General features: G+C 48.0%; 1 protein-coding gene across 2 annotated transcripts in view; it reads left to right on the forward strand.

Moving 5' to 3' along the window:
• Nucleotides 1-24,070, forward strand: part of LOC125716644 (ephrin type-B receptor 1-B) — a 123,350-nt gene that overhangs the window by 51,405 nt on the left and 47,875 nt on the right. For both annotated transcript variants that reach the window (XM_048989199.1, XM_048989200.1), the window contains exon 3: nucleotides 3,265-3,946. In XM_048989199.1, coding sequence (XP_048845156.1) covers nucleotides 3,265-3,946 — 682 coding nt within the window. The remainder of the gene's footprint in view (nucleotides 1-3,264; nucleotides 3,947-24,070) is intronic.

Raw genomic sequence — 24,070 nt, forward strand, 5'->3', positions numbered from 1 at the left:
AACAGGCTCCTCCTTTCAGTAGTCACAGTTAAAAATAGCATTAATTATGGGTATTATTAAGAGGAGCAATATTATTGTTTTTATTCTTAACATGACCTTTAAGTGCTTGACCTGTGAAACCAATTAAAACTGTGTTGCACTGGGGAATTCGCCCTCATTATGCGCGTTTCCACCTACGTAGCAGTTTCCGTGTAATGAATTATAATGAGGGACCCGTTTAATGTACTAACTTACTAATATTATTTTTACTCGTGCGGATCTGCTAATATTAGCAAATGAATATGGTAATAAACTGAAATGATTTCGTTGTGGACGTGCTGATCAGCAGATTATCTGTTCTCATTTAGTACACCGTCCAACTCCGCGGGCTGTTACAATTACCCACGGACGCCCGATAGGGAAATGCGGATCGGATCGCTGGCTTTTGCAGGAAGAAATGAAGGCTGAGTTATTCACATCTTGAATAAAATAAAAGATAAAGAAATGGAGGGCGGTGGGGATGTAAACAAGGTGGATTGGGTACGTGGGGATAAACGTAAGTCTATGGTTAGCTTTGGACGGTTAACACCGAACCGTATAACATGCGCGTGTTACTGTGAAATTCACTTAAAATCGATCATAAGTGCTTCTGCTCTAATTCTTCTTTGACACATTAACGGGACCCCTAAAAACATAAAGTCTGAGCAGCAGCTGACTTGCAGAAAGAGGCGCAGTTTATTTCGAAAGAATTGTTGCAGTTTTATGCATATTTTTTTCCCCAAGATCCCTAGTAAATTTCCCCAAAGACTATAAAATCCCCGGTAATTATTCTCGTATGGGGGAGAACCTCCTTAAATCACAAATGATACTTAAACCCTGGTTATCTACATATGGATGTAATAAATTCCACAAATTTATTTTGCCGTCTGTCCTGAAACAGTATCCTTTAAATAACAAGGCCGGATAAGGCTGAATTAGCCCGTTAGCATGGATGGTCTTTTACTGCTGTTACATGCCTGCATACAGTATCAGTTGCTTTACCAAATAGGAAAGTTTTGATTTTTTTTGTTGTTGTCATATTTGCACAATTTCGTTGGCTATTGGGGATATATCTCTTGAAATATGACCCAAGCAGGAAGGATGGCGACCCAGATGAGGATAAAATATGAAGATGCTCATGGAGCCTTAATGGTCAGGGGTGCATGAATATGTGGAGGCCAGTAGGCTGGGTCCTGGGGGCTTTTAATGCCAGTCTGAGAAGGGGCGGAGTTTTGTGGGGGATCTCCAATGGGTGCCAGGCGATGGGTGGGACTTCCTGAGGTTATGTATTAATGATCCTCATACAGAGGGTTGTCAATTCATGGATGTACATTAATGGGATTTGGTAGTGGGTGCAGCCCCTGTGGTGAGTGTTTCAGAGGTTGTATGGGCTGGGCCTCTGGGGACAATGTGTTAATGGCTATATGGAGGTGGGTGGTGCTCTTGGGGGATGTAGTAATTGTAGCCTGGCATTGGAAGGGACAGGTTTTCCTAATGCTGATGAATGGTCATTACGGAGGAGAGGCGAGGAGCAGCCGCTGGTGACAGCGGGAAAGAATGAGAGGGCTTTAATTTGTGGCCCGAATTTCTGTAAACTCATTTATCATTTCAGCGCTTGTCCCCCCTCCCCCTCATACTCTTCCTCCTGATCACACTTGGGCTTAAACCCTTAGCTTGTCCTGCTGTTCCTTGCTGACGCGACTGATACAGAGGTGACAGGAGTCAGCCTTGTATCAACCCCCCCCATCATGCTTGTTATTTGGTGTTGTCAAATCAAACGATATTGGATCCTTCCAGAAGATTCTGCCCCATTACTATTACTATGTGGAGGGCGGGCTCTTGCACTCGAGGGTCTTTGGGGCAGTGGCATTTTCAGTGGACTGCAGTAATAGGGAAGTGAAGCATAATTAATGCTAAAGTTAGAATCACCCGAAGCCCTGGGTAGAGCTGTCTGGGGCAGAACCTGCCTGGTGCTTCCAAACATTTCTTTCCGCTGTTTTCCGACCACTGAGACGACGATCCGCTGGCGTTCACCAGTGCAACTCCCTTCATCGTTCCAAACCATTCAATCATAAACTCGCAGCATGTCACATTTCATAATGCGCCGAGACTGGGTTGGTGACGCTTCAGTCTAGAAGGATTCCCATAGAAACCAAAGAGCCGATAATAGTCGTGTGTTTTTTTCGTGTGGTTGAGAATAGCTAGCGCAAATTTTAATGCCTGGGTGATGGTTAGGACCCTGGTGGCTTACAGATAATTTGGGGTACCCTCCTGCGTGAGTTTATCAAGTTTCACCACTAGGCCAAATTTACGTGTATTTTTTTTCTTCTTAAGGGAATAACACATCTTGTTTTCACCATATTTGTAATATTGTCATGCAAAATGTTCAAAAGTTTTATTACTCCAATGGAAAGAAATGCCACTGGAATGAGATATTATAAATTAGGCCCTGAGGGGTCAGGAAGCAGCGGCCATATTGCAGAAGTAAAATGAAAGGACATTTTACTCGTGTCCAAACCCACTCCTCAAGATTACTAACCCACTCGTCATCAGTATGATGTGGATTTTTAATATTGGCCACATATCAGCACTGGGCAGCGAGTAACTGTGTTTTAATTACATTCATACATAATTCATATTTGTGACTTTAATCTGCTACCTGATCATTAATACAGGTGCGCCTTGGTTTTATTAGCAGTGATGGATGGCGGTGCTGTGTACCTGTGTGTTTGTGTGTGTCTGTTTGTAATTTTTACATTGTGGAGACCAGATTTTCCCACACTGTGATGAAAACCAGTAACGTTGTACCTTGTGGGGACATTTTTTTTATGGTTCCCTCAAGGGGAAACTCTATTCTATAATATTCTGTGAATACAATCAAACTAAAAATGTTCAAATTCTTGTGTTTGGTTACTTATTGTCAAGGCTGGGCAGGGGTTAAAGATATGGTTGGGCGTTCCCCACAAAGATTGTCGCTTTGAATCTTGTGCCTGGAAGAGAAGTCACATTTCTGCTGGGCCTTTGAACATGTCTTTATCCCTAAAACTTGCTTCAGGGGTGCCAGAAGAATGGTGGGCATTGCACGAGCTTCACTGTCATTGGATAAGTCAAAACTAAAGAAATATTTTGTACTTGTATAAATAGCAAATAAAACTAATATAATGTACTCTAAATATGTAATGTAACCAGATGGGCACCATGGCTGTCTCCTCTAAAACCAGTTCTTCTCGGTTTCCTCTGTACCAGTGGGAGGAGGTCAGCGGCTATGACGAGAACCTGAACACCATCCGGACGTACCAGGTTTGCAACGTCTTCGAGCCCAGCCAGAACAACTGGCTGCTGACCACGTTTGTCGAGCGGCGCGGCGCCAAGCGCATATATGTGGAGATTCGGTTCACCGTGCGAGACTGCAGCAGCATCCCCAATGTGCCGGGCTCCTGCAAGGAGACCTTCAACCTCTACTACTATGAGACGGACGCCGTCATCGCCACCAAGGGCTCCGCCTTCTGGATGGAGGCGCCCTACCTGAAGGTGGACACCATCGCAGCCGACGAAAGCTTCTCGCAGGTGGACTTCGGCGGACGCCTGATGAAGGTCAACACAGAGGTGCGCAGTTTTGGGCCGCTCTCCCGCAGCGGCTTCTACCTGGCCTTCCAGGACTACGGCGCCTGCATGTCGCTGCTCTCCGTCCGCGTCTTCTTCAAGCGCTGCCCCAGCGTGGTGCAGAACTTCGCCGTCTTCCCTGACACCATGACAGGCGCCGAGAGCACCTCCCTGGTCACCGCCCATGGCGTCTGTGTCCCCAACTCGGAGGAAGTGGACGTGCCCATCAAACTGTACTGCAACGGGGACGGCGAGTGGATGGTTCCCATCGGCAGCTGCTCCTGCAAAGCTGGCTTTGAGGCGGACAACGGGAACGTGTGTCGAGGTGAGACTGGGCTCTCCTGCTCTCGGCTGAATCATTACACTGTGATGTAATCCATGTTAAATAGGGGCGTGTCATCTGTAACCCTAACCCCAATAACAATACCCCCCCCCCCATACACACACAGACACACTACAAATTAGGTGTTTACTGTTCTCTATTCATTTCTATGGCATAACCCTAATCCCATCTATGACGACCTTAACCCCACAATGTCATGTATATCTGACACACACACACACACTCACATAAACACTTTCTTTGACACTCAGTGAATAGCAGAAACATGCATGGAAAAAATTATTGTGTAAACTTTAATTTACTTCTTATGAATTTGTTTAGTTGCATGAAGTATGTCTTGCCATTTTTAATTTCATCTAATCTCTACTTGCACAGCGAGTGTCAGTGCTATGGCTCATGTGAATATTAGCTGTGCAGTGTTTTAGCAGCTTACCAGCTTGTAGGAAGCTTGCAGTGTCACATCACGTGACGGATGGTGTTCTCTTGACATTTGACGTGTCGCCTGTTTCGGCCATTATGGAGTTTCTCACATGCTGTATAAATTGGCGAGTCATTTGCAACAATAACGGCTCCTTTTTTATGAATCCAAAATGTGTCCACATCAGGGACGTTTCTAGGTATGGAAAAGATTAGGTTTACCTGTTGCCTGAATTCTGTCTGTCTGTCTGTCTGTCTGTCTATGTCTGTATGTATGTATGTATATATGTATGTATGTAATTGTAGGGTACGCACACCAGTGAGCGAGAAACGGCATTTCAGTTCTCATGTATGTCTCGCACATATAATGTGAATTCACAATAAAAATATGTTTGACTCTTTGACTCTGATCAGGACGAGAATACTCCGGGCTTTTGTGGAGGGTATGATTCACCATTAACAATACTTGCACCCTCCATTTCCTCATAACAGACCGACATCTGTTGTATTGTATTAGTTTGCTAGCCAGCTAGCCGAAGGATGCTGTGTGCTGTTGGTAGAAGCGTCACGCCTGCACATGTGTTGTAAAAAGTACAGCTAATTATTACAGTTTTAGGAATGAAATCTGGATTAATGTGAATGGGGAAAAATGAAATATAATACATATTTCATGTGATATTGGTACATTATTAGCACATTTGCTTGAGTCATGGATATTAAGGAACAGCGGAAATGATATAATTATTTAGAATTTTTTTCTTTTTTCTCACGGTATACAGTCATACCGCCATGCTTCTGCATCCATAGCTCTTCTTGGTAGATGTGTATGGGATTGGCTACCTATTATCCTGCAATTTGTGTCACTTCCTTTGGTAACCAAAATCTTGTTTACATAATAATCTGGTCGGTTTTCTGATTTCTCCTGAACAATTCTGCAAGTGTAACAAATGGTTCTAAAAATGTATCTTGGGGAACTTTGTACATACCCTTTCATGGATGTGCATTTTCCATCAATGCATATCCACATTAATACTTGCCATTTAAAAACTTTTATGGGTGTTATCTGCTCCCGAACCTTTAAACCACATGTTCATTTTCGGGCTTTCATGGTTCCGCTAGGATTTTTCAGCAAAATCAAATGATAGCTAATATATTCATTTTCATTACTGGGTGCACATAGCCAGCGGTGTTTTTGATTAGCGCGGCATTCTGCATTTTTGTCTCTTTTCGTTTCTTTAAATACAGCAGATAGCAGCTGCTGTCTTTACTGTGCTGAGCACATGAGGAGAGATCTTAAGATTTCTGGGTAACCGTTAATGTTTATTTTAAACCTACCTATCAGTCTTGAGGAAGGAAAAAAAATAGTTTTGCTCATTTGGGAATTGCATCACATATGAGCTTGGGTTCATGCTCCAGAAAATTCACTGCCCCATTTTTGGCACTGCAGCCCTTTCAAAGCACTGAATCTTTTTGAACACAGATACCCAGTTGCCCAGACCAGAGCAGCGTAAAGAATTTTTTGATGAGAAAAGCAGAGCAGAGACACTCAGTTTGTTGTGAACTGTCCGTTTAATTGCAGAGATACATGTCCCTAGATAACAGCTAATTAGTCAGATTTGCTTGGGTTTTCAGTCAACTTACAGATGAAAGATACAGGATGCAGGACTGGATGCATCTCTTCCCTGACTGCTTCTGATGGCTTAAGTCTTGCTGACTGAATACTTATTGCCTGAAAAAGGTTTGTGATGTCATTCACACAGTTTTGACCAGTAGTTGTGTGTGACCCAGCTGTGCAGATCTAAGCCAGTAGGTAATAAACCTAAAGGCTCCCCATAATGAGAACAAGGGTCTGAAATTGTTTCCCTCAAAAAGTGCTGAGCTTGCTACCGGGGAACGGGGTGAGGATTTCTGCGGGGTGAGGCGAGTGGCTTGAGGCGATGTGGTCATGACTGCTGCCTTTGTGGACGTCTTTGGCGGTAATTTAGGGTGCAGGAACACCAAGAAGCTGGACTGATTACATTTCGTAGGATAAGGTGAACTGGTCATTCTTATTTGACCTACTCTTGAAAGCCTCAACTGGACAAGTGTAATGATGAGTAGTGATGGATGAGTGGAGATGAGTGAATGGAAAGCTAGATGGATGGTGGGTTAGAGTGAACTATCTCACATTTATTTGTTTGGCTACTGAAGAAGTTCGTTTTCATCCTGTTTGAAAGAGGAGGCATAATTTATTATGTACCTGGTAGGATAGTTTTCTCCAGTTACATTTACTTACTTAGCAGACAACTTTTGTCAAAACAACTTACAATTTAGTAGGTTTTGCTAGCGTCCAGAGGAACTGGGGCTTTGCTCAAGTGCCCAATGGCAGTACTACTCTGGCCAGCAGGGGGTTGGAGCCAGTAACCGTCTGATCAAGGGCTCAAATACCTAACCCATAGATCCATACCTGCCTAATACTTTTTTGAGAATGCAATTTGGTTCCAGCCTCTTCCATTAAACAAGGGAGCCTACACCTGAACATGGTTAGGACCATGTAGAATCTGTAGGTACTGGTCTGAGAAATTGCCGTGTCCTGTTTTTAGTAGAGCAAAGATTAGTTGTGGTCATTTACACAAGGCGAGTATACCTCTCCACGATTTGAAAGCTACAACTCCACACAAATGAGGGTGCAAAGCAGGGAGATAGATCTCCACATTGTGCTGCTGTAATCTATTTTCTTGAACGTTATCGGTGTGCTACTTGACAGTTGTGTGCATATACTCTGTGTTCAAAACTAATCTAGTTTGTTTTTATCTCATTCAACAGTCCAAAACGTCTCCGTGGAAATAAGAAACACAGGGGCCTATTTTCACCACAGCGGGTGATTAATCAGTTTTTTTTTCTTCCCCAAAATGTGTTCTATAACATGTAACTAGTAGAAGTGAATTTAATTTGTGGACTGGCTGTCAACGTGGTGATATATGGACCATTTTCAGAGCGAACGACCGGGCAATTTATCTACTGAGTCTGCTGTCTAACTAAGACTGCTAATGCTCACTATTAGGACGAAAGTATTTTTTGGGAGTGGACTTTTATAGAGGAGAGTTTGGCTGAAATGCCCTCGCCGTTTTTAAAATGGAAACGACGACCCTGGTTGAAGAGGACGCAAGGGGCATTGAGGGCTGTACTTTACTATGAAGAGATTTCAAAAACGTGCAATTATATAGGTATTTTATAGCAGTAATAACATGTCATAATTTGCAGCAGTGATTTTGGCTTTTCAGATGGAGTTCCTCTTGGCCCTGCACAGTGACACACTCCTTCCTTCCCTCATCTGAATTTACGTGAGTTCAGGGCCAGATTGATTCTGAGCTTTGAGAGTTTGAGGTCTGGTTGTCATTGCAACATGAGTCAGGTGACCACTTTCCTTCATGCTGCTGTGTCCACATTCTCCTGCTTCACCCCAGTATTCAGGAACTCTGTGGACACCAGTATCAAGACCTATAACCTCCACACGGACATTTGATGCCCCGAAACGTCAGTCTTGCATTTTTTTTTCTGTTTTTGGATTATAAATTGGTTTCCTGTGGCCACCCTTCCAAACTAACTACCATTTATCAGTGATAAGGGAAAACATTAGGGTTAAAAACCCCTCACCACCACCCCCCCCCCCCCCCGCCCTGTCACGTGGTTCAGGCCCGAGAAACTTGCACAAGGAAATAGAGAGATTATATGCTAGAGGAAATGATTAAGATTTGAGAGATGGATACATTTCTTTGGACTTGGGAAATCCAGGGAAAGGCTGCAGCTTGGCCGGCAGATAAGAAAACCCGATGGCAAGAGCATCGGCAGGATCTGGTCCTCACAGGTGGGGGGGTCTTTGCCCAATGATACGGAACCCCTCAGGAAAGCTGCCAGTTTGTTTTCAATATTCTTTATATCACATTCAGATTAAAGGATAAGAAAAATCGAATTAAATGGAGAAATTCTCCAGTGTCATTAAAAGTACTTCACCTTCATTAATAGCCTCCTCCAGTCAGGCCTGCTGTAAGCTGTCCAGATCAAAATGAGCCAGCCAGCATGCTGTTCTGCCCCCTTGTGCTGTTGAATGATATTATTTACAAGCTGGGTCGAGTTATCGACCGCGAGCCTGATCTGTGTCTGCTTCCAAAGGCCTGTCGCCTTGCCAGAATCTCGCCTCAACTATGTATCTTAATGAAGAGGAGAGGGGGGCAATTGAGGCTTAGGGCTTCAGTTTACAGTAATCTATAGGAGGACACATGGCAGATGGGGTAGCTGGCACTAGAATTTGCATGTTTGAGTATTATTAGGGGTTCTGAATCTCGAGCTTCATAAGTACGTGAATTTAGGGTCTGGCTATATAAGTGAGCCGCTGAATGGGTGAAATCTTGGGCTCGTGGTCTCAGATTCTCAGCGGAAAGAGGGAACCTCAGTGGTCATGGGCCTGGAGCCTCTCGGGGCTTCATGGCAGTATCTTCTCTTCTTGGGCTTCTTAAACGACGTTGTCTGCGGTTCTCCTCTGCACCCCCTTCCCACCCAGGAGAGAGGCCAGCTTTCTAAAAAAAATCCCACACATCTCTTATTTCTTGAAACCCAAGGACTGAAGCCTCTCAGTTCCCATTGAGGTAGTGATGAACTGCATCACCGTTAGCTGTGATTATCCGCTATGGCTTTGCTTGCCCTTCTCCTTCCTGCGGTATCACAGTGTTATTACATCTGCAGCATCCCACCTCAGACCTCCCTAACGTCAGACCACCTCAGACCTAAGTCTAACGGGGAGTGGCCCTCTATAAGTCCTCGCTAGCTCCTGTGTTGGGACCCTGCACCCATCCACTTTCCAATAGGGCTTAACTACAGGACCAGGATTCCTACATCTTTATGTGTCACCTGCGCCTTCAGGTGTTTGGGCTTAGACTTTTAAAAACAGACTGTCCTTCTATAGACGTATATGGAGTATTAGTGGAGTGATTAGGCTATGCATAGGACCGGGTACTGTAGAGTAGGGAGTTGTGGCATTTGATGGCTAAGTGAAACATTGCAGAGTGTTTTTTTGCTTTTTTCCGTCAGCTGGGATGACATTTTCTTCACTTTCTTCCCCCACACCAGAAGTGCAGGCTTCCCAACCAAATTAAAATGTATCGAGCCACGCGGGGCTCCCCACTCGCCACTGCCAATACCCAGCACCGTCAGTCAGCCGTCCGGGGTGACAGACACCGCGGCTGAGCAGGCAATAAGAATGCTAGAGAGAGGCTCTCATCCGACATGGGGCTGTACAGCGAGCGGGTGAGCGTCTGTCGGATACGTAACAGGAATTTCACAGATCAGCCGGGCTGTTCGCCAGCATAATTAATCTGGAGACTTGATAGAGGATGTCACAGTGAAGTGCTCCTGCTCCGATCTGTACCATGACGCGCTCTCTCTCTCTCTCTCTACCCCTTCCCCTATCTCTCCATGTCAGCTACGTCATGGCCATCGGTGCCCATGCTGAATCTAATCATCAATTGCCCATGCTACGCAGTTAGACAAGGGTGTAGCAGGGAACCTTCTGGAAAATAGAGCTGCCTGTTATCGTGGTTGAATTGGGGTCCCTAGAGAATGGTGCTAAAGGCATGTGATGGGGCAGCTTCGAGCAGCGCTGTAAAGTTTGCGGTAGATCTTCCTGAGGCTCTGTACTCTCACGGTGCGGAGGGCACCTTCAGCTATGACGTGGAGTAGAAACGCTTAGGGCAGCAAGGTTCACTTTCACTGCAATAGCTTCGCCTGGGGCGTGATGCTAATGTGGCAGAATATGGGTACATAAGACCTCATGTGAATCATTTGGTTCAGCTTCAGGTGGTAAATGTGAGAAAGCAGATCTTCCTCATTACTACACACCCTCTGCTGACAGTAAAGATCTGTACTGAGGGGGTGGGGGGGCGCCACTGTGGCGTAAGCAGTCTGTTAAATATTTTATTTGCTCCTCGTTAGATCGAGCAGAATCCATTGAAACGGCTTTGGTGACTGGGCTGGTGCCTGTCTGCCATGTGCAGTGTAACCGGCTGGATTAACGCCACGCCCTCCATGTTTCTGTGAGTCTGGTGGTGTCCGTCTGTCTCTCCCTGCCGTACAGGGTGGAATAGGCAGGGTTACCCCCCACGCCCTCTGTGTTTCTGTGAGTCTAGCGAGGTCCGTCTGTCTCTCTGCCATACAGGGTGGAATAGGCAGGGTTACCCTCATGCCCTCTGTGTTTCTGTGAGTTTAGCGAGGTCCGTCTGTCTTTGCAGTACAGGGTGGAATAGGCAGGGTTACCCCCCACGCCCTCTGTGTTTCCGTGAGTCTAGCGGGGTCCGTCTGTCTCTCTCTGCCGTACAGGGTGGAATAGGCAGGGTTACCCCCCACGCCCTCTGTGTTTCCGTGAGTCTAGCGAGGTCCGTCTGTCTCTCTCTGCCGTACAGGGTGGAATAGGCAGGGTTACCCCCCACGCCCTCTGTGTTTCCGTGAGTCTAGTGGGGTCCGTCTGTCTCTCTCTGCCATACAGGGTGGAATAGGCAGGGTTACCCCCACGCCCTCTGTGTTTCTGTGAGTCTGGTGGTGTCCTTCTGTCTCTCCCTGCCGTACAGGGTGGAATTGGCAGGGTTACCCCCCACGCCCTCTGTGTTTCTGTGAGTCTAGCGGGGTCCGTCTGTCTGTTTCTGCCATACAGGGTGGAATAGGCAGGGTTACCCCCACGCCCTCTGTGTTTCTGTGAGTCTAGCAGGGTCCGTCTGTCTCTCTCTGCCATACAGGGTGGAATAGACAGGGTTACCCCCACGCCCTCTGTGTTTCCGTGAGTTTAGTGGGGTCTGTCTGTATCTGTTTTCACTATTTAGTGCTCCCAACAAAAATAGCAACAGCCCAAGCAGAAAGTTCAGCAAATATATGTAGCTATACTATAGTAAAGCAAAGAATCAATGCTGGGGGGTCGCCCTGTTGTAAATATGTCCTCGCTGCCTAGCGTGGGAGTCACACGTGTACCCTTGTGACAGTATTATGGTTTATGGCGCAAAGCCAAATTTGCGGCATAATTCAGCAGGCTTGCAGATATCAGCTGATCTTGAAATGGGAGGATTCCAGGCAGAGCTGTCATTTTATTCATTTTCAACAATTTCATATTGCAAGGGAACCGAATGTGGAATTTACAGGAACAAACAAAATAGCCAAAATACCAAAACTTTTTCGGAATCATTTCAGTTTGTGATAGGGTTATGCCACGAGCACTACTTGGATTTAGCTATGGAAATTTAACGAATTGTACCTCCTCTAAGAATCTGTTCATCATTAATCCATTCGTTTCTCACTCCAAATGGAAAACACAAGGCATTTGTTTAATTTTTTGGTATTAAGATTGCCCCGTTTCCGTGATGCATGAGTCTGCATGGAGACACTTCTCCGTAATGGCCTTGTGGGGCTTGCTGTTTTGACGGTGGTGCCTTCCAGTCCGGCTCTGTGATGCCCCGGCACCAGAGGGAACACTTAGCCGACACTGCAGTTCTTGCGGAGAGAGAGAGGATCTTCAGCCATCCTTGCAGGAAGACATGCGCACCAGATCTGGCTGTTCTCCATGCTTGTGGGCACCTCCGTCCTTTGCTCCTGAAGGGCTGATGATACAGACGGTCAGACGTCAGTGTGCGGTCAGCTGAGTTAGGAGAAGAGATGTTTGTGGACCTGTGTCTGGCGTGTCTTCCCACATCTCTGATTTCTGTGGTTTTGGGGGGGGGTCCATTAGGGAATAGTACCACTGATTCCCCCCACCCCCCTAACAACGATGCACACAGGGAGTGAATAACCTGGTAAAACACACAGTCCATTACATTTACAACATGATGGCTTTTAAGTGGCCTATAACCTAGTTCTGGATTCCTTCTGGTCAATCTTATGCTGCCATTAACACTCTTCAAACGAATGCTAAAATTCGGACCTTAACCACCTCCCCCTGCACACAGACCTGTGAATAAGGGTCTGAACTGTATATTCACGGGTGAAAATAAACCGTGTGCTCTCTATTTCCGCTGGCCGTATGAAGGCCATCGAGATGGTCCATGCTGGGCTTTGAGCCTCTGTGACATTTGGCTCTGTGTCCCCAGCAGACAGTGGTTGCTATAGACCAAAGGTGCCAAAAGGCCGGGAATATTTGTGGGATCTGTTTGTTGGAGCCGTTCGGGGGGGCTGCTTCATTTTTAAACAGCTCTTTTGATGCACCAGCACAAACGTGCAAGTTTGACCGGAGGCAGCGGCCGTGCCGATCTCTTTAGAGCAAATTAAAGTCGACTCCCTTCTGGCGCGTAGCCCCTTGCGGCTGGAGTGTGGCGACAGCCGACAGTGGGTGGAGCAGAGGCAGAAAGGCAGCCTCACCAAGCCGGAATGGGGCCAAGCGCAGAAAGCAGGAGAGCCAATGGAGTTGCCCTCTGCATGTAACCTGCGCAGGAGCAGCAGCCAGCGCATTAATGAGGTGACGGGAAGCGTTAACGAGCAGTATGAGGCGTCGCAGAGAAGCGGAAGCTTTCTGAAGGAGTCCTCCCCCTTCTCGCTCGCTCTCACTCTCTCTCCCCCTCAAACTGCAGCGCGGCGTGATTGGCACGTCCCAAGAGAGCGGGCATCTTCAAAGCATTGGCAGAGTGCTGAATATGTGAAACAAAAGGTTAATCGACAAATGGGAATGATTAATTTATTATATACTGATTCAGAGCACAAGTCTGTGCTTCTGAGACTTCGAGCTCATTTACCTGCGAGCCTCTGTAGCGTTAGTACTGTTCCAGGCCCTGCAGTGAATCTGATTTCCCATCTCTTCTTCTTTGAAAAGGGGTATCTTGTCATTTTTTTATGTTCAAGGCCCGACTTCTGACAGCACTGCTCCAGAAGCAGGCATCTGATGAACCTCTCGCATCACACCGTTTCTGCTTGGTCGGCCATTCGAAGGGGGCCTCGTTCGACACCCCCGAAACCCAGCACACCCCCACCTTCTCTCATTTTAATAAATCTGAAACTGCTGCTGGGGGAGACCAGCATGCAACGGGAGCAGAATATGATCGAGGCTCATGGAACGGATAGGAGGCATGGGCAGTAAGATCCTCTACACTCCCAAAATCGGCCCCCCTATGCCCCCCCCCCATCACCCCCATTCTCTACGACGAAGCCGCCAGGCTGGACTGAGACGTTTCGCCTCCTTTTGCTTTGTTCTGTCCGCGGCCTCAAAGTAATTTTTAAATGGCCGACATGAGCGGCAGAAGAGGATTGGATTGTGATTTCTCAAGAGGTAAAAAGCCTCCTGACAGCCCTTTGAACTTCAAACGGCTCATCAGCTGCGTGTAGCGATTCCCTGCTCGCAGTGGAAGCCGCGGCTCCGCCTGCCGCCCGGGGATCCGGCACCGCCTGCCTTGCGACAACACGCACATCAAAATCGCGTGTAGCTTTGTCAGGACGTGTCTCTCTTCCCGCTGTCATTATTTTTTTGATCCCAGGGCCAGCTTTGTTTTCCCACGAGCCTTGGGCCCTGTCGAGGTTAAGGACAGCCGATATTTACGTAATAAAGGTACGGTGCGCATTATAAATTTATACAAGTCAATTAGCCGGACTAAACTCTCAATGCCCTGTGAAGCGCTTGGGACAAATATCACACGATTGAGAGCCGTAGCCTATAAAAAAATGTCAGAGCTTGTCAGACATGCAGAATGCAGTCATTTTTAAGGAATTTTTAACGGCTCTGGTTCATGAGGGCTGTGACTTTGGGGAACGCTGACATCTTGGAGTGTCTTAGGCAGCTTGCTAGCTGCTCTGAAAAGGTCTCACTGCAGCTTCTGGGACCTTCATGAACACATCGTAGGCAATGTGTGTGCGATGTGAAGTGAAATTGTACACCAGCCAGAGGCTCTAAAACCAGTGGAAAACATAAATATCTTTAAATTCAGGTCTTTAACCAAAATGGTACAATCACATCAAGTGCAGTTTGTAGTCATGTTTCCACTAAATCAATGCAAGAAACTAAGATTCTGTTATTTAAGCTCAATTCTTGATGGCTCATGAATATTGTACTTGATGTGTATTTTTTCTAACTAAAAAATAAGCCTTCTGATAATGATAATGTAATTTTTGCTTTTAAAGATCTTTTATAAATATCCTAAACCTGAAAAAGCTCATTTGAACATTTTACAAATGTGCTTTTGTTAAACGTCATGCGCTTATGCTGTAAATTACTTTCTGTAAGTCATTAGCTTTTCTTCTGATTATCAAAACACAGAAAAGCCCTAAATTGTAATTTTTGCAAAATGTTAATAGCTGCATCCTATTTAAAAATGGTTCATTTTTCATGTGGAATTAGCGTGCTGGGGAATGTTAGACTCCACGTGTTTCAGGTGTCCAGGCATTAATAATTAGCTATTCACTGTCATTTGTCATTTGCTTCTAGCACAGTCTGTAAAGCACCTTGGTGTCTACAGGAGAAGCTGTTCCTGAAAATGGCAGCGAGCAAATTAGTCAGAATCTCCCCTTGCATCGTGCTGAAGAAGCATTCATTTAACATACAACAAGGTGTGGCATCTGTAGGCCTTTCTGTGGGTTTAAGCTGCTGTGAATGATGCTGAGGAGATGGTTTGCCGCTATTGTGTGAAGCATTAGATAGGTACTGCCTGTTAAGTGTGGCCCTGTCAGACTTGATCTTCCTGGTAGCAGAATCTCAGCTGATCACATCGTACTTGGACACCCCCGCCCCCACTCTACCCCCCCCACCCCCCAACCAGGACGAGGTTTCCCACTGCAGATTGGGCCTCAGCTTTGGGATTCAGCATCATACAAGAACGTGTCCCTGCTCCCACTGATTTCCTCTGAGTGCCAGGGGTGGGGGATGGTTTGGCGGCCTGTACAATCAGATGAATGAAATGCTTTTGAATACGCTCAAGTTTTGCTGAAATTCAGCACTTAGCCGAGCCTAAGCTAGTGCTGGTTGTAGGCGCTAGTTAGCTTAGCATGATATTCTGGTTTTATCTGTAAACACACAGCTCTTTTCTTTAAAGTATACATTATAGTTTCCCCCCTACCTTCTCTGCACGATTGCCTGATGAAGGTATAACGAATACTCCCTGTACAGACTGCCCTCTTCAGACACGACTGTGTCGCTGGCTAGCATTACACTAGTAAAGAGTCTTCAGGTCTGTGAATACCTTTAAGCTACTACTGTACCGATGTTTTTATTAAAGTTTGAACCTAGGTTTATGAAACATGTCATTTTCATGAAAGAAGCAGTGAAATGGTGTTTACCTACATGTAAACTCGAAGATGATTATATGGTTTGGGTGATCTTATTGGCTTGGCTGCCCAGTTCAGGTGACGTGATGTGATTGGCTATAGCCTCCGACAGATTGGTAATGGAGTTCTTGTTAATTACTCTCCGTAATGTAACAGCACATACGCCTGTATAATTCAATATGATTCTGTAATTAGGAATTTGGAGTTGTAAGCTGCAACATTATAACCCCCCCCCCCCCCCACCCCCCCGAACCGCTGCTGTGAGTGTTTGCTCCGTGAGGCTCACCAAACTCCTGATAGTGGGATGCTTCCTGAGGCAAAAATGGCCTCTAGGGGGTGGTGTTTCAGACAATTCAGGGCAGCATTTCAGTCACATGACACAGCCACTAGACATTAGGAGATCCATCGCAGGATATAAGCTATGGGTAATTTAGTGATGCCAGTTAGCCTAGTTGTGCGTCTTTCGACTGCAGGTGGGAACTGCAATAGCAGTATCTGTAGGAAAGCCACAAAACACAGGGAGAGTGTTGAACTCCATATATACAATGGTGTGTGTAACATTAACATTAAGTGTTAAGAGGTGGAATTCTAATTAAATTGTTAAAATTGCTAAAAAAAAATGCATGATTTATTCTGACAAGTTGACCTTCTTTACATCAAGGCAAATGTTTACTTAATACCAAACTCACAGGCACTAAGGAAACATCAGCATAACCACTAATGTTCAGCAGTCGGCCACCTCTGATCCTGAGGGCGATGATCCCTAACCCTAAAACCCGGGTGAGATTCCTGGGAGCTGGCCGCAGGAAAAGGGACACCTGCATAGCAAGTATAATGGCCATTAGGAGTTTTTAAATCCCAAGAGGGGAAGATTGTGGGGTATGTTCTGCACACACAGGCACTTTCAACGTGGCCAGATTAGTCAGCGGAACACTTTCCTTTCTACACAGTTTCTGATTCACAGCCAGTGCTGGAACCTGCTGGAAGCGACCTTAATATGATTAGGAATGATATTTTTGTGACCCGACAGTGGGGAAAAGTTGTAAACGGTACACAGTGTCTGGAAGCGCCGTAATGTAATGTGAAAGCAATTGCTTTATGGATCAATATGTACCGTGGCATGCAGCCAGAAAAGAATTCATCTGCCCTCATTCAAGGCAGAATCAATTTATAGTTATTGATTTCGTGGCTGAAACAAAAAAAAAAAAACAGATGGAGTTTCTTTATGTTGTTGGGAGCTGATTTATGTGGTGGCGCTGGAAGTAAAACAAGAATGACATCTAATTCAGTTCCTCGCTACTTACGAGTGCACTGCCGTTAAAGTCCCTGTGCGGTGGCAGGCGACACCCGGGATCTAATTCTCCTTGTGACTCATGAGAAACAACATTGTGGTCAATCAGTGGCCAACGAAGCAAAAGGCCAAACCGAGCATCAGGAGAAACACAGACTTCTTTTTGTCGTTCTTGTCAAACAACAATTTTGGTTTTGTGATTTCATTGTTGGAACCTCTGGACAAAAGTTTATTTCCCCCTTAAAAAAAGCCAAATGCAGTCGTCCCTCTTTGTCCACGGGGGATTGGTTTCAGGATCCCCCCCCCCCTGCCACGGACACCAAAATCCTTGAGAATCCCTTATTTAAAATGCCATAGTATTTGCATATAACCTACACACATCATCCCATGTATTTTACATCATCCCCAGATGACTTGTAATACCTAATACAGTATAAATGCTATGTTAGCGGTTTTAATACTTTATTGTTTAGGGAATAAGGACAAGAAAAAAAGTCTGTATGTTCAGTACAGACGCAGCTACAGTAAGGTACGCCTACACACCATTTCATTCGCATGAATTCAGCGTAGTGCTTGGCGCACATAAAACTCAAGTTTGCTTTTTGGAACTTTCTGGATCCTTGTGCACTTAGCTTCAGGATAGACCCCAGACCCCCGTGACCCTGAGTAGGATAAACACGGAAAATATATGGAAGGAGGGAATTTCTGGAATTTTTTTTTCTGAATATTTTTCATGCGTTCTTGGTTGAACCTATTAATGCGGAACCTGGGGACAGAGATGGCCAACTGTACCTATTCCTGTGGTATACAGCAGTGTGTGTGTGTGTGTGTGTGTGTGTGTGTGTGGGTGTATGTGTGTTTGTGTGTGTGTGTGTGTGTGTGTGTGTGTGTGTGAGTGGGTATACCTATACTTAGGGGCACACAATGTCCCCATAACGTGATAAATATCCGTTTAAAACTCTATTTTATAAAAATCAGTGACTGCTATGAAAAAGTAAAAAATGTAAAAACCCTTGTATTTTGCTTGGTTACTTATGGTTATGGTTAGGGCAGGGTGGGGGTTAAGGTTGTCATAGTTAGCGTTAGCATTTTTCCCATAGAAGTGAATGGGAAAAGGATAGGTATATCCTCCATGTGTGCGTGTGTGTCTGTGTGTGTGTGTGTGTGTGTGTGTCTGTGTGTGTGCGTGGGTGTGTGTGTGTGCACGTCCTGGAATGGAGCAGCATCCCATCCTCTGTCTTTCTCCCTCATACCCTGTGTTGCATAAGTGGTTGGAAGATGGGTAGGTAACTTTATTATAATTACAAAAATGAAGAATAAGAGAATTTAGCAATATATTATACTTAACCAATGTTTGACTAATTAAATATTCATCTGACGAATGAAACACCATCTACTAAGTTCAGGTTATTGTAAAATCAACTGTAATTTAGTTAGTAATATGGTGATAAAAGTGAATTGATATTTCTGTTGTAATGAATTAGACTTGCGGTCTCTTCTGCCCTCCCTTAACTGTCCCTAACAACGGGAGCTCCCCGTCTTTGGCAAGAATTATCTTTCATCAAACTTTCCCTTTTGTTTGATTACTCCAGTGTATCATAATTCACCATCAGAGAAGTGGATGGAAAATGGATGGCTGGACTTTAATTTATTTAAATTGAAGCAGATACTCTTTTGGTAAATTTGCATTGCAGCCATTGTTATCATTATTATGGAGAGCTTCTGCAATATTGAGCCCTTGCTGTATGACAATATCATCATTACAGTATATTGTTTAATTTATTAACAATAAAAATGTTATTAAAGCAAAACAAAAAAATAAAAAATCAAGATTCAAATAAACAACATTGGGGTTAATCCCAGGTGAGACACTGGCGAAAGGAACCTGAAGGCTGGTGGAGTAACGCGGTACCTACCCGAAAGCTGAAGGGGGCGCCCTCGTTTCTTAAACAGTGTCCACTGTACCTGGGCAGTCCTTGTCTGTCCAGGCAATATTGTATATGAGATCTATCAGGAAATCCGGAAGCGTTTGTAGCTTATTCCTATAAAACGTTGAGCCTAAAGGAAAGTACTGTAGGTCATAATAACAAAAGCTGCTCCCACCTCCTGTCGTACCCGCTCTCTCTCACCCCGTACACCCCCCTCCCTGTCATACCCGCTCTCTCTCACCCCGTACACCCCCCTCCCTGTCATACCCGCTCTCTCTCACCCCGTACACCCCCCTCCCTGTCATACCCACTCTCTCTCACCCCGTACACCCCCCTCCCTGTCATACCCGCTCTCTCTCACCCCGTACACCCCCCTCCCTGTCATACCCACTCTCTCTCACCCCGTACACCCCCCTCCCTGTCATACCCACTCTCTCTCACCCCGTACACCCCCCTCCCTGTCGTACCCACTCTCTCTCACCCCGTACACCCCCCTCCCTGTCATACCCACTCTCTCTCACCCCGTACACCCCCCTCCCTGTCATACCCACTCTCTCTCACCCCGTACACCCCCCTCCCTGTCATACCCGCTCTCTCTCACCCCGTACACCCCCCTCCCTGTCATACCCACTCTCTCTCACCCCGTACACCCCCCTCCCTGTCATACCCGCTCTCTCTCACCCCGTACACCCCCCTCCCTGTCATACCCACTCTCTCTCACCCCGTACACCCCCCTCCCTGTCATACCCGCTCTCTCTCACCCCGTACACCCCCCTCCCTGTCATACCCACTCTCTCTCACCCCGTACACCCCCCTCCCTGTCATACCCACTCTCTCTCACCCCGTACACCACCCTCCCTGTCATACCCACTCTCTCTCACCCCGTACACCCCCCTCCCTGTCATACCCACTCTCTCTCACCACGTACACCCCCCTCCCTGTCATACCCACTCTCTCTCACCCCGTACACCCCCCTCCCTGTCATACCCACTCTCTCTCACCCCGTACACCCCCCTCCCTGTCATACCCACTCTCTCTCACCCCGTACACCCCCCTCCCTGTCATACCCACTCTCTCTCACCCCGTACACCCCCCTCCCTGTCATACCCGCTCTCTCTCACCCCGTACACCACCCTCCCTGTCATACCCGCTCTCTCTCACCCCGTACACCCCCCTCCCTGTCATACCCGCTCTCTCTCACCCCGTACACCCCCCTCCCTGTCATACCCGCTCTCTCTCACCCCGTACACCACCCTCCCTGTCATACCCGCTCTCTCTCACCCCGTACACCCCCCTCCCTGTCATACCCACTCTCTCTCACCCCGTACACCACCCTCCATGTCATACCCGCTCTCTCTTTCCCCGTACACCCCCCTCCCTGTCATACCCACTCTCTCTCACCCCGTACACCACCCTCCATGTCATACCCGCTCTCTCTTTCCCCGTACACCCCCCTCCCTGTTGTACCCGCTCTCTCTCACCCCGTACACCCCCCTCCCTGTCATACCTGCTCTCTCTCACCCCGTACACCCCGCTCCCTGTTGTACCCGCTCTCTATCACCCCATTCACCCCCCTCCCTGTCATACCTGCTCTCTCTCACCCGGTACACCCCCCCTCCCTGTCATTCCCGCTCTCTCTCTCTCACCCCGTTCACCCCCCTCCCTGTTGTACCCGCTCTCTATCACCCCGTTCACCCCCCCTCCCTGTCATACCTGCTCTCTCTCTCACCCCGTACACCCCCCTCCTTGTCGTACCCGCTCTCTTTCTCTCACCCCGTTCACCCCCCTCCCCCCCTCCCTGTGATTCCCGCTCTCTCTCTCTCTCACCCAGTACACCCCCTCCCTGTTGTACCTGCTCTGTCTCACCCCGTACACCCCCCCTCCTTGTCGTACCCGCTCTGTCTCTCTCACCCCGTACACCCCCTTCCTCTTGTACCCGCTCTCTCTCACCCCGTTCACCCCCCTCCCTGTGATTCCCGCTCTCTCTCTCTCACCCAGTACAACCCCCTCCCTGTTGTACCTGCTCTGTCTCACCCCGTACACCCCCCCTCCTTGTCGTACCCACTCTCTCTCTCTCACCCCGTACACCCCCCCTTCCTCTTGTACCCGCTCTCTCTCACCCCGTTCACGCCCCTTCCCTGTCGTACCTGCTCTATCTCTCACCCCATACACCCCCCTCCCTGTCATTCCCGCTCTCTCTCTCTCACCCCGTACACCCCCCTCCCTGTTGTACCTGCTCTATCTCACCCCGTACACCCCCTCCCTGTCATACCCGCTCTCTCTCTCTCACCCCGTACACCCTCCCCTCCCTGTTGTACCCGCTCTCTCAACCCGTTCACCCCCCCTCCCTGTCATACCTGCTCTCTCTCTCTCAACTCGCACACCCCCCTCCCTGTTGTACCCGCTCTCTCAACCCGTTCACCCCCCCCTCCCTGTCATACCTGCTCTCTCTCACCCCGTACACCCCCTCCTTGTCATAACCGCTCTCCCTCACCCTGCACCCCACCCTCCCTGTCATCCCCACTCTCAAACTGCCCAAACGTGTTTCCTCGTGCAGCAGGAAATAGCTGCAGCCTGGCTATGCTGACAGCGACCCGTGCAGATTTCACACCACGGCGGTGAGCCAAATCTTGCTGATGCGGTTTGGGGAGTGCTGATTCTCTGGGCCTTTGCGGGGGCTCCGGTGCCTCCCCGAGGGATGCTGAAGCAGTGAGGACAGCGAGGCAGGGTGGATGGTGGCGTGAACGAGGGAATGGGCAGGCGGGTGAGCGGGAGAGTGGGATCTGCCTCTCACCATCTGGCTGCCGTTGAAGCAAGGCAGCAGTCCAAAGGCCTCCAGTGCCGGCAGCCAGCTGTCCCCATAGCTCACCGTGAGACACCATCAGCAGCAATATGGGCCTGGGTAAACAGGAGCCGCCTCACCACCAAACCATCCACTTTAAGCCAGTGCTAAGGAGTTATTTTTTGTCCTTAGATGCATCTAATTAAGTTCCACTTGCTTCTTTTTCCCGGGTCATAGAGCTAATTTCCTGGAGGGTTCCCTGGGCCTCCTGCTGGCAGCTGCTAGCAAGTGAGAAGAGTTGGTGGTCAATTAGCATCCTTCAGACCCCTACCTCCCAGCAAGGAACCAGCCCCTCTGTCAGCCAATGAAGGCCGGCCATACAGTTGAGCCCCCCCCCCCCCAGCCCAGCTAAGCTACTCGTGATTCCTGCTGAGTTCAGCTTCTGTGAGATTCACAGCCTTCTGGAGGTGCTGAACTTTGAAGATGGGGCACAGTAATGGGTGTCCTCGTTGTATCGACTGGACCGATGTTAAAAGGAGGAGACGTCATGGTTTATATCACGTCATGTAGACGGACAGGAACAGTAAATATTAATCATCCACCTTTCACAATCCGTCTGTACACTTAACAAGCCGTAGCTGCTTGGAGAGCCGCGTAAGTCAGCCACAGGAGGTCCTCGCCATTACAGTCGCTCTTGATGTTATTGCGGTAACCGTGGCGATTCTCCCTGGGAGGCGTCCTGTGGAGACACCGGAGATGGTTTTCTGCGCTAATGGTGGCCATTTTTGTGGGAGGAGGTCTGCTCACTGACCCCAGACGGCGGCTCCGGATGAGGGGCTTGCTGTGCAGGCAGCCATTTGCCCCGGAGGAGCTCCTCGTGCTAACGAATCCAGGCCGCTAAGTGCCGCTGCTCGTCTTACCTCTGCCCTCTACCATTAGGGGGCGCTCAGGGCCTTACAGAGCTGACTGATGGGCTCCAATGACAGGGGCCACTTGAGGACTGTTTTTCTCTCTGGCCCCTCCCCTGCTCCTTAAATCCCAGCAGATGTCAGAGACCGGAAAGGGCTGCATCAGTTGCTCTGACTCCACTGCTGTCTCCCTGTCCGAGAGTCCACACTGGGCTTTGCTGGCAGCTTTGTAAGAGTCACTCTGCCCCTGAAAGCCATTTCTGCTCTGAATTAAGACTCTCACTAGCTTCCGCTTGTCACAGATGCATAGTTACTGGTTTTGCTTCCTTGATCATTCCATTAAAGCAGGGGTAGCATACATATGTGCAGAGGCAGTCTAGGTGGAATGGAGGTGCGATTTGTATGTCTCCACTCCCCATTCTACTGTCTATGTTGCAACTCTACATCTGAGATTATTAATACATTGGAAGATACCAAGTGGATGCAGTTTAACGGAGGGGGGTGGGGGGGGGATGCAGCCTGTCTATCTCCATCATGTTCTGTTTGTCTGACACTGACAGCAGCTCGCAGGGGCCAAGCGTGGGTGGGGCCAGGGTGTAGGTCAGCCCAGCACCAGCAGGGGGGCAGGCAGACAGAGAGTGTACCTGAGCTGGCCCAGTTGGAGACCTGGAGTGGCGTGTGATTAATATGAATGCCTGCAGGGGGGTTTCTGGCGCTATGTACACATGTATATGTGCTGTGAGCCAGCCAGCGGGTTTCCATAATGACGAATTTCCTCTGCAATCGATCACCGCCTTCCTCCTTCTAATGGCCCCTGGTTAAGGGAGTCGTGACCATCCCACTTTGTAGAAAAACAAGACATGCAGAACATACACCGGGTGACTGGCTAATTCAGCCCATTCTGCTGGTGTTTTTGAATAATGAAAGGAGAAGAAGTTTATCTGAATGGACTTTAAAGGGTAAATCTGCAGGACTGGCAGGTTGATTTGTTATCGGTGTTTATTTGAACCTGGATGTTCCCTGACTTAGTTACTGCTTCCATACAAAGGACCGCTGACTCTTACTTACATTATTTTCCCCTGTAATAACAGTCTGTCTTTGGGGTTTGCTGTCCCCAGCCGTGGGCTTCTCCCTCCCTCACTGCTGCTTCCCCCGCATTCAGCCCTAACAGTAACTAGTCACTCAGTCTCTGTTCCCCATGAGAATCCATCCAGTGACCTCGGAGCCTGTGACGTCACGCTTGGAAACTTCTCCACTTATCCCCTGCCCTCTACCCCACGCAGCCCCCCTGCCCTATACAGTCTCCCTGCCCTCCTGCCCTACACGGCCCTCCTGCCCGCCTGTCCCATATAGCCCCCCTGCCCTCCTGCCCCACACAGCCCCCTGCTCTTCTACCCCACGCAGCCCCCCTGCCCCATACAGTCTCCCTGCCCTCCTGCCCCATACAGTCTCCCTGCCTTCCTGCCCCACGCATCCCTCCTGTCCACCTGTCCCGTGCAACCCCCTGCCATCCTACTCTATAGA

Source organism: Brienomyrus brachyistius, chromosome 21, assembly GCF_023856365.1.
Source record: "Brienomyrus brachyistius isolate T26 chromosome 21, BBRACH_0.4, whole genome shotgun sequence".
NCBI lineage: Eukaryota > Metazoa > Chordata > Actinopteri > Osteoglossiformes > Mormyridae > Brienomyrus > Brienomyrus brachyistius.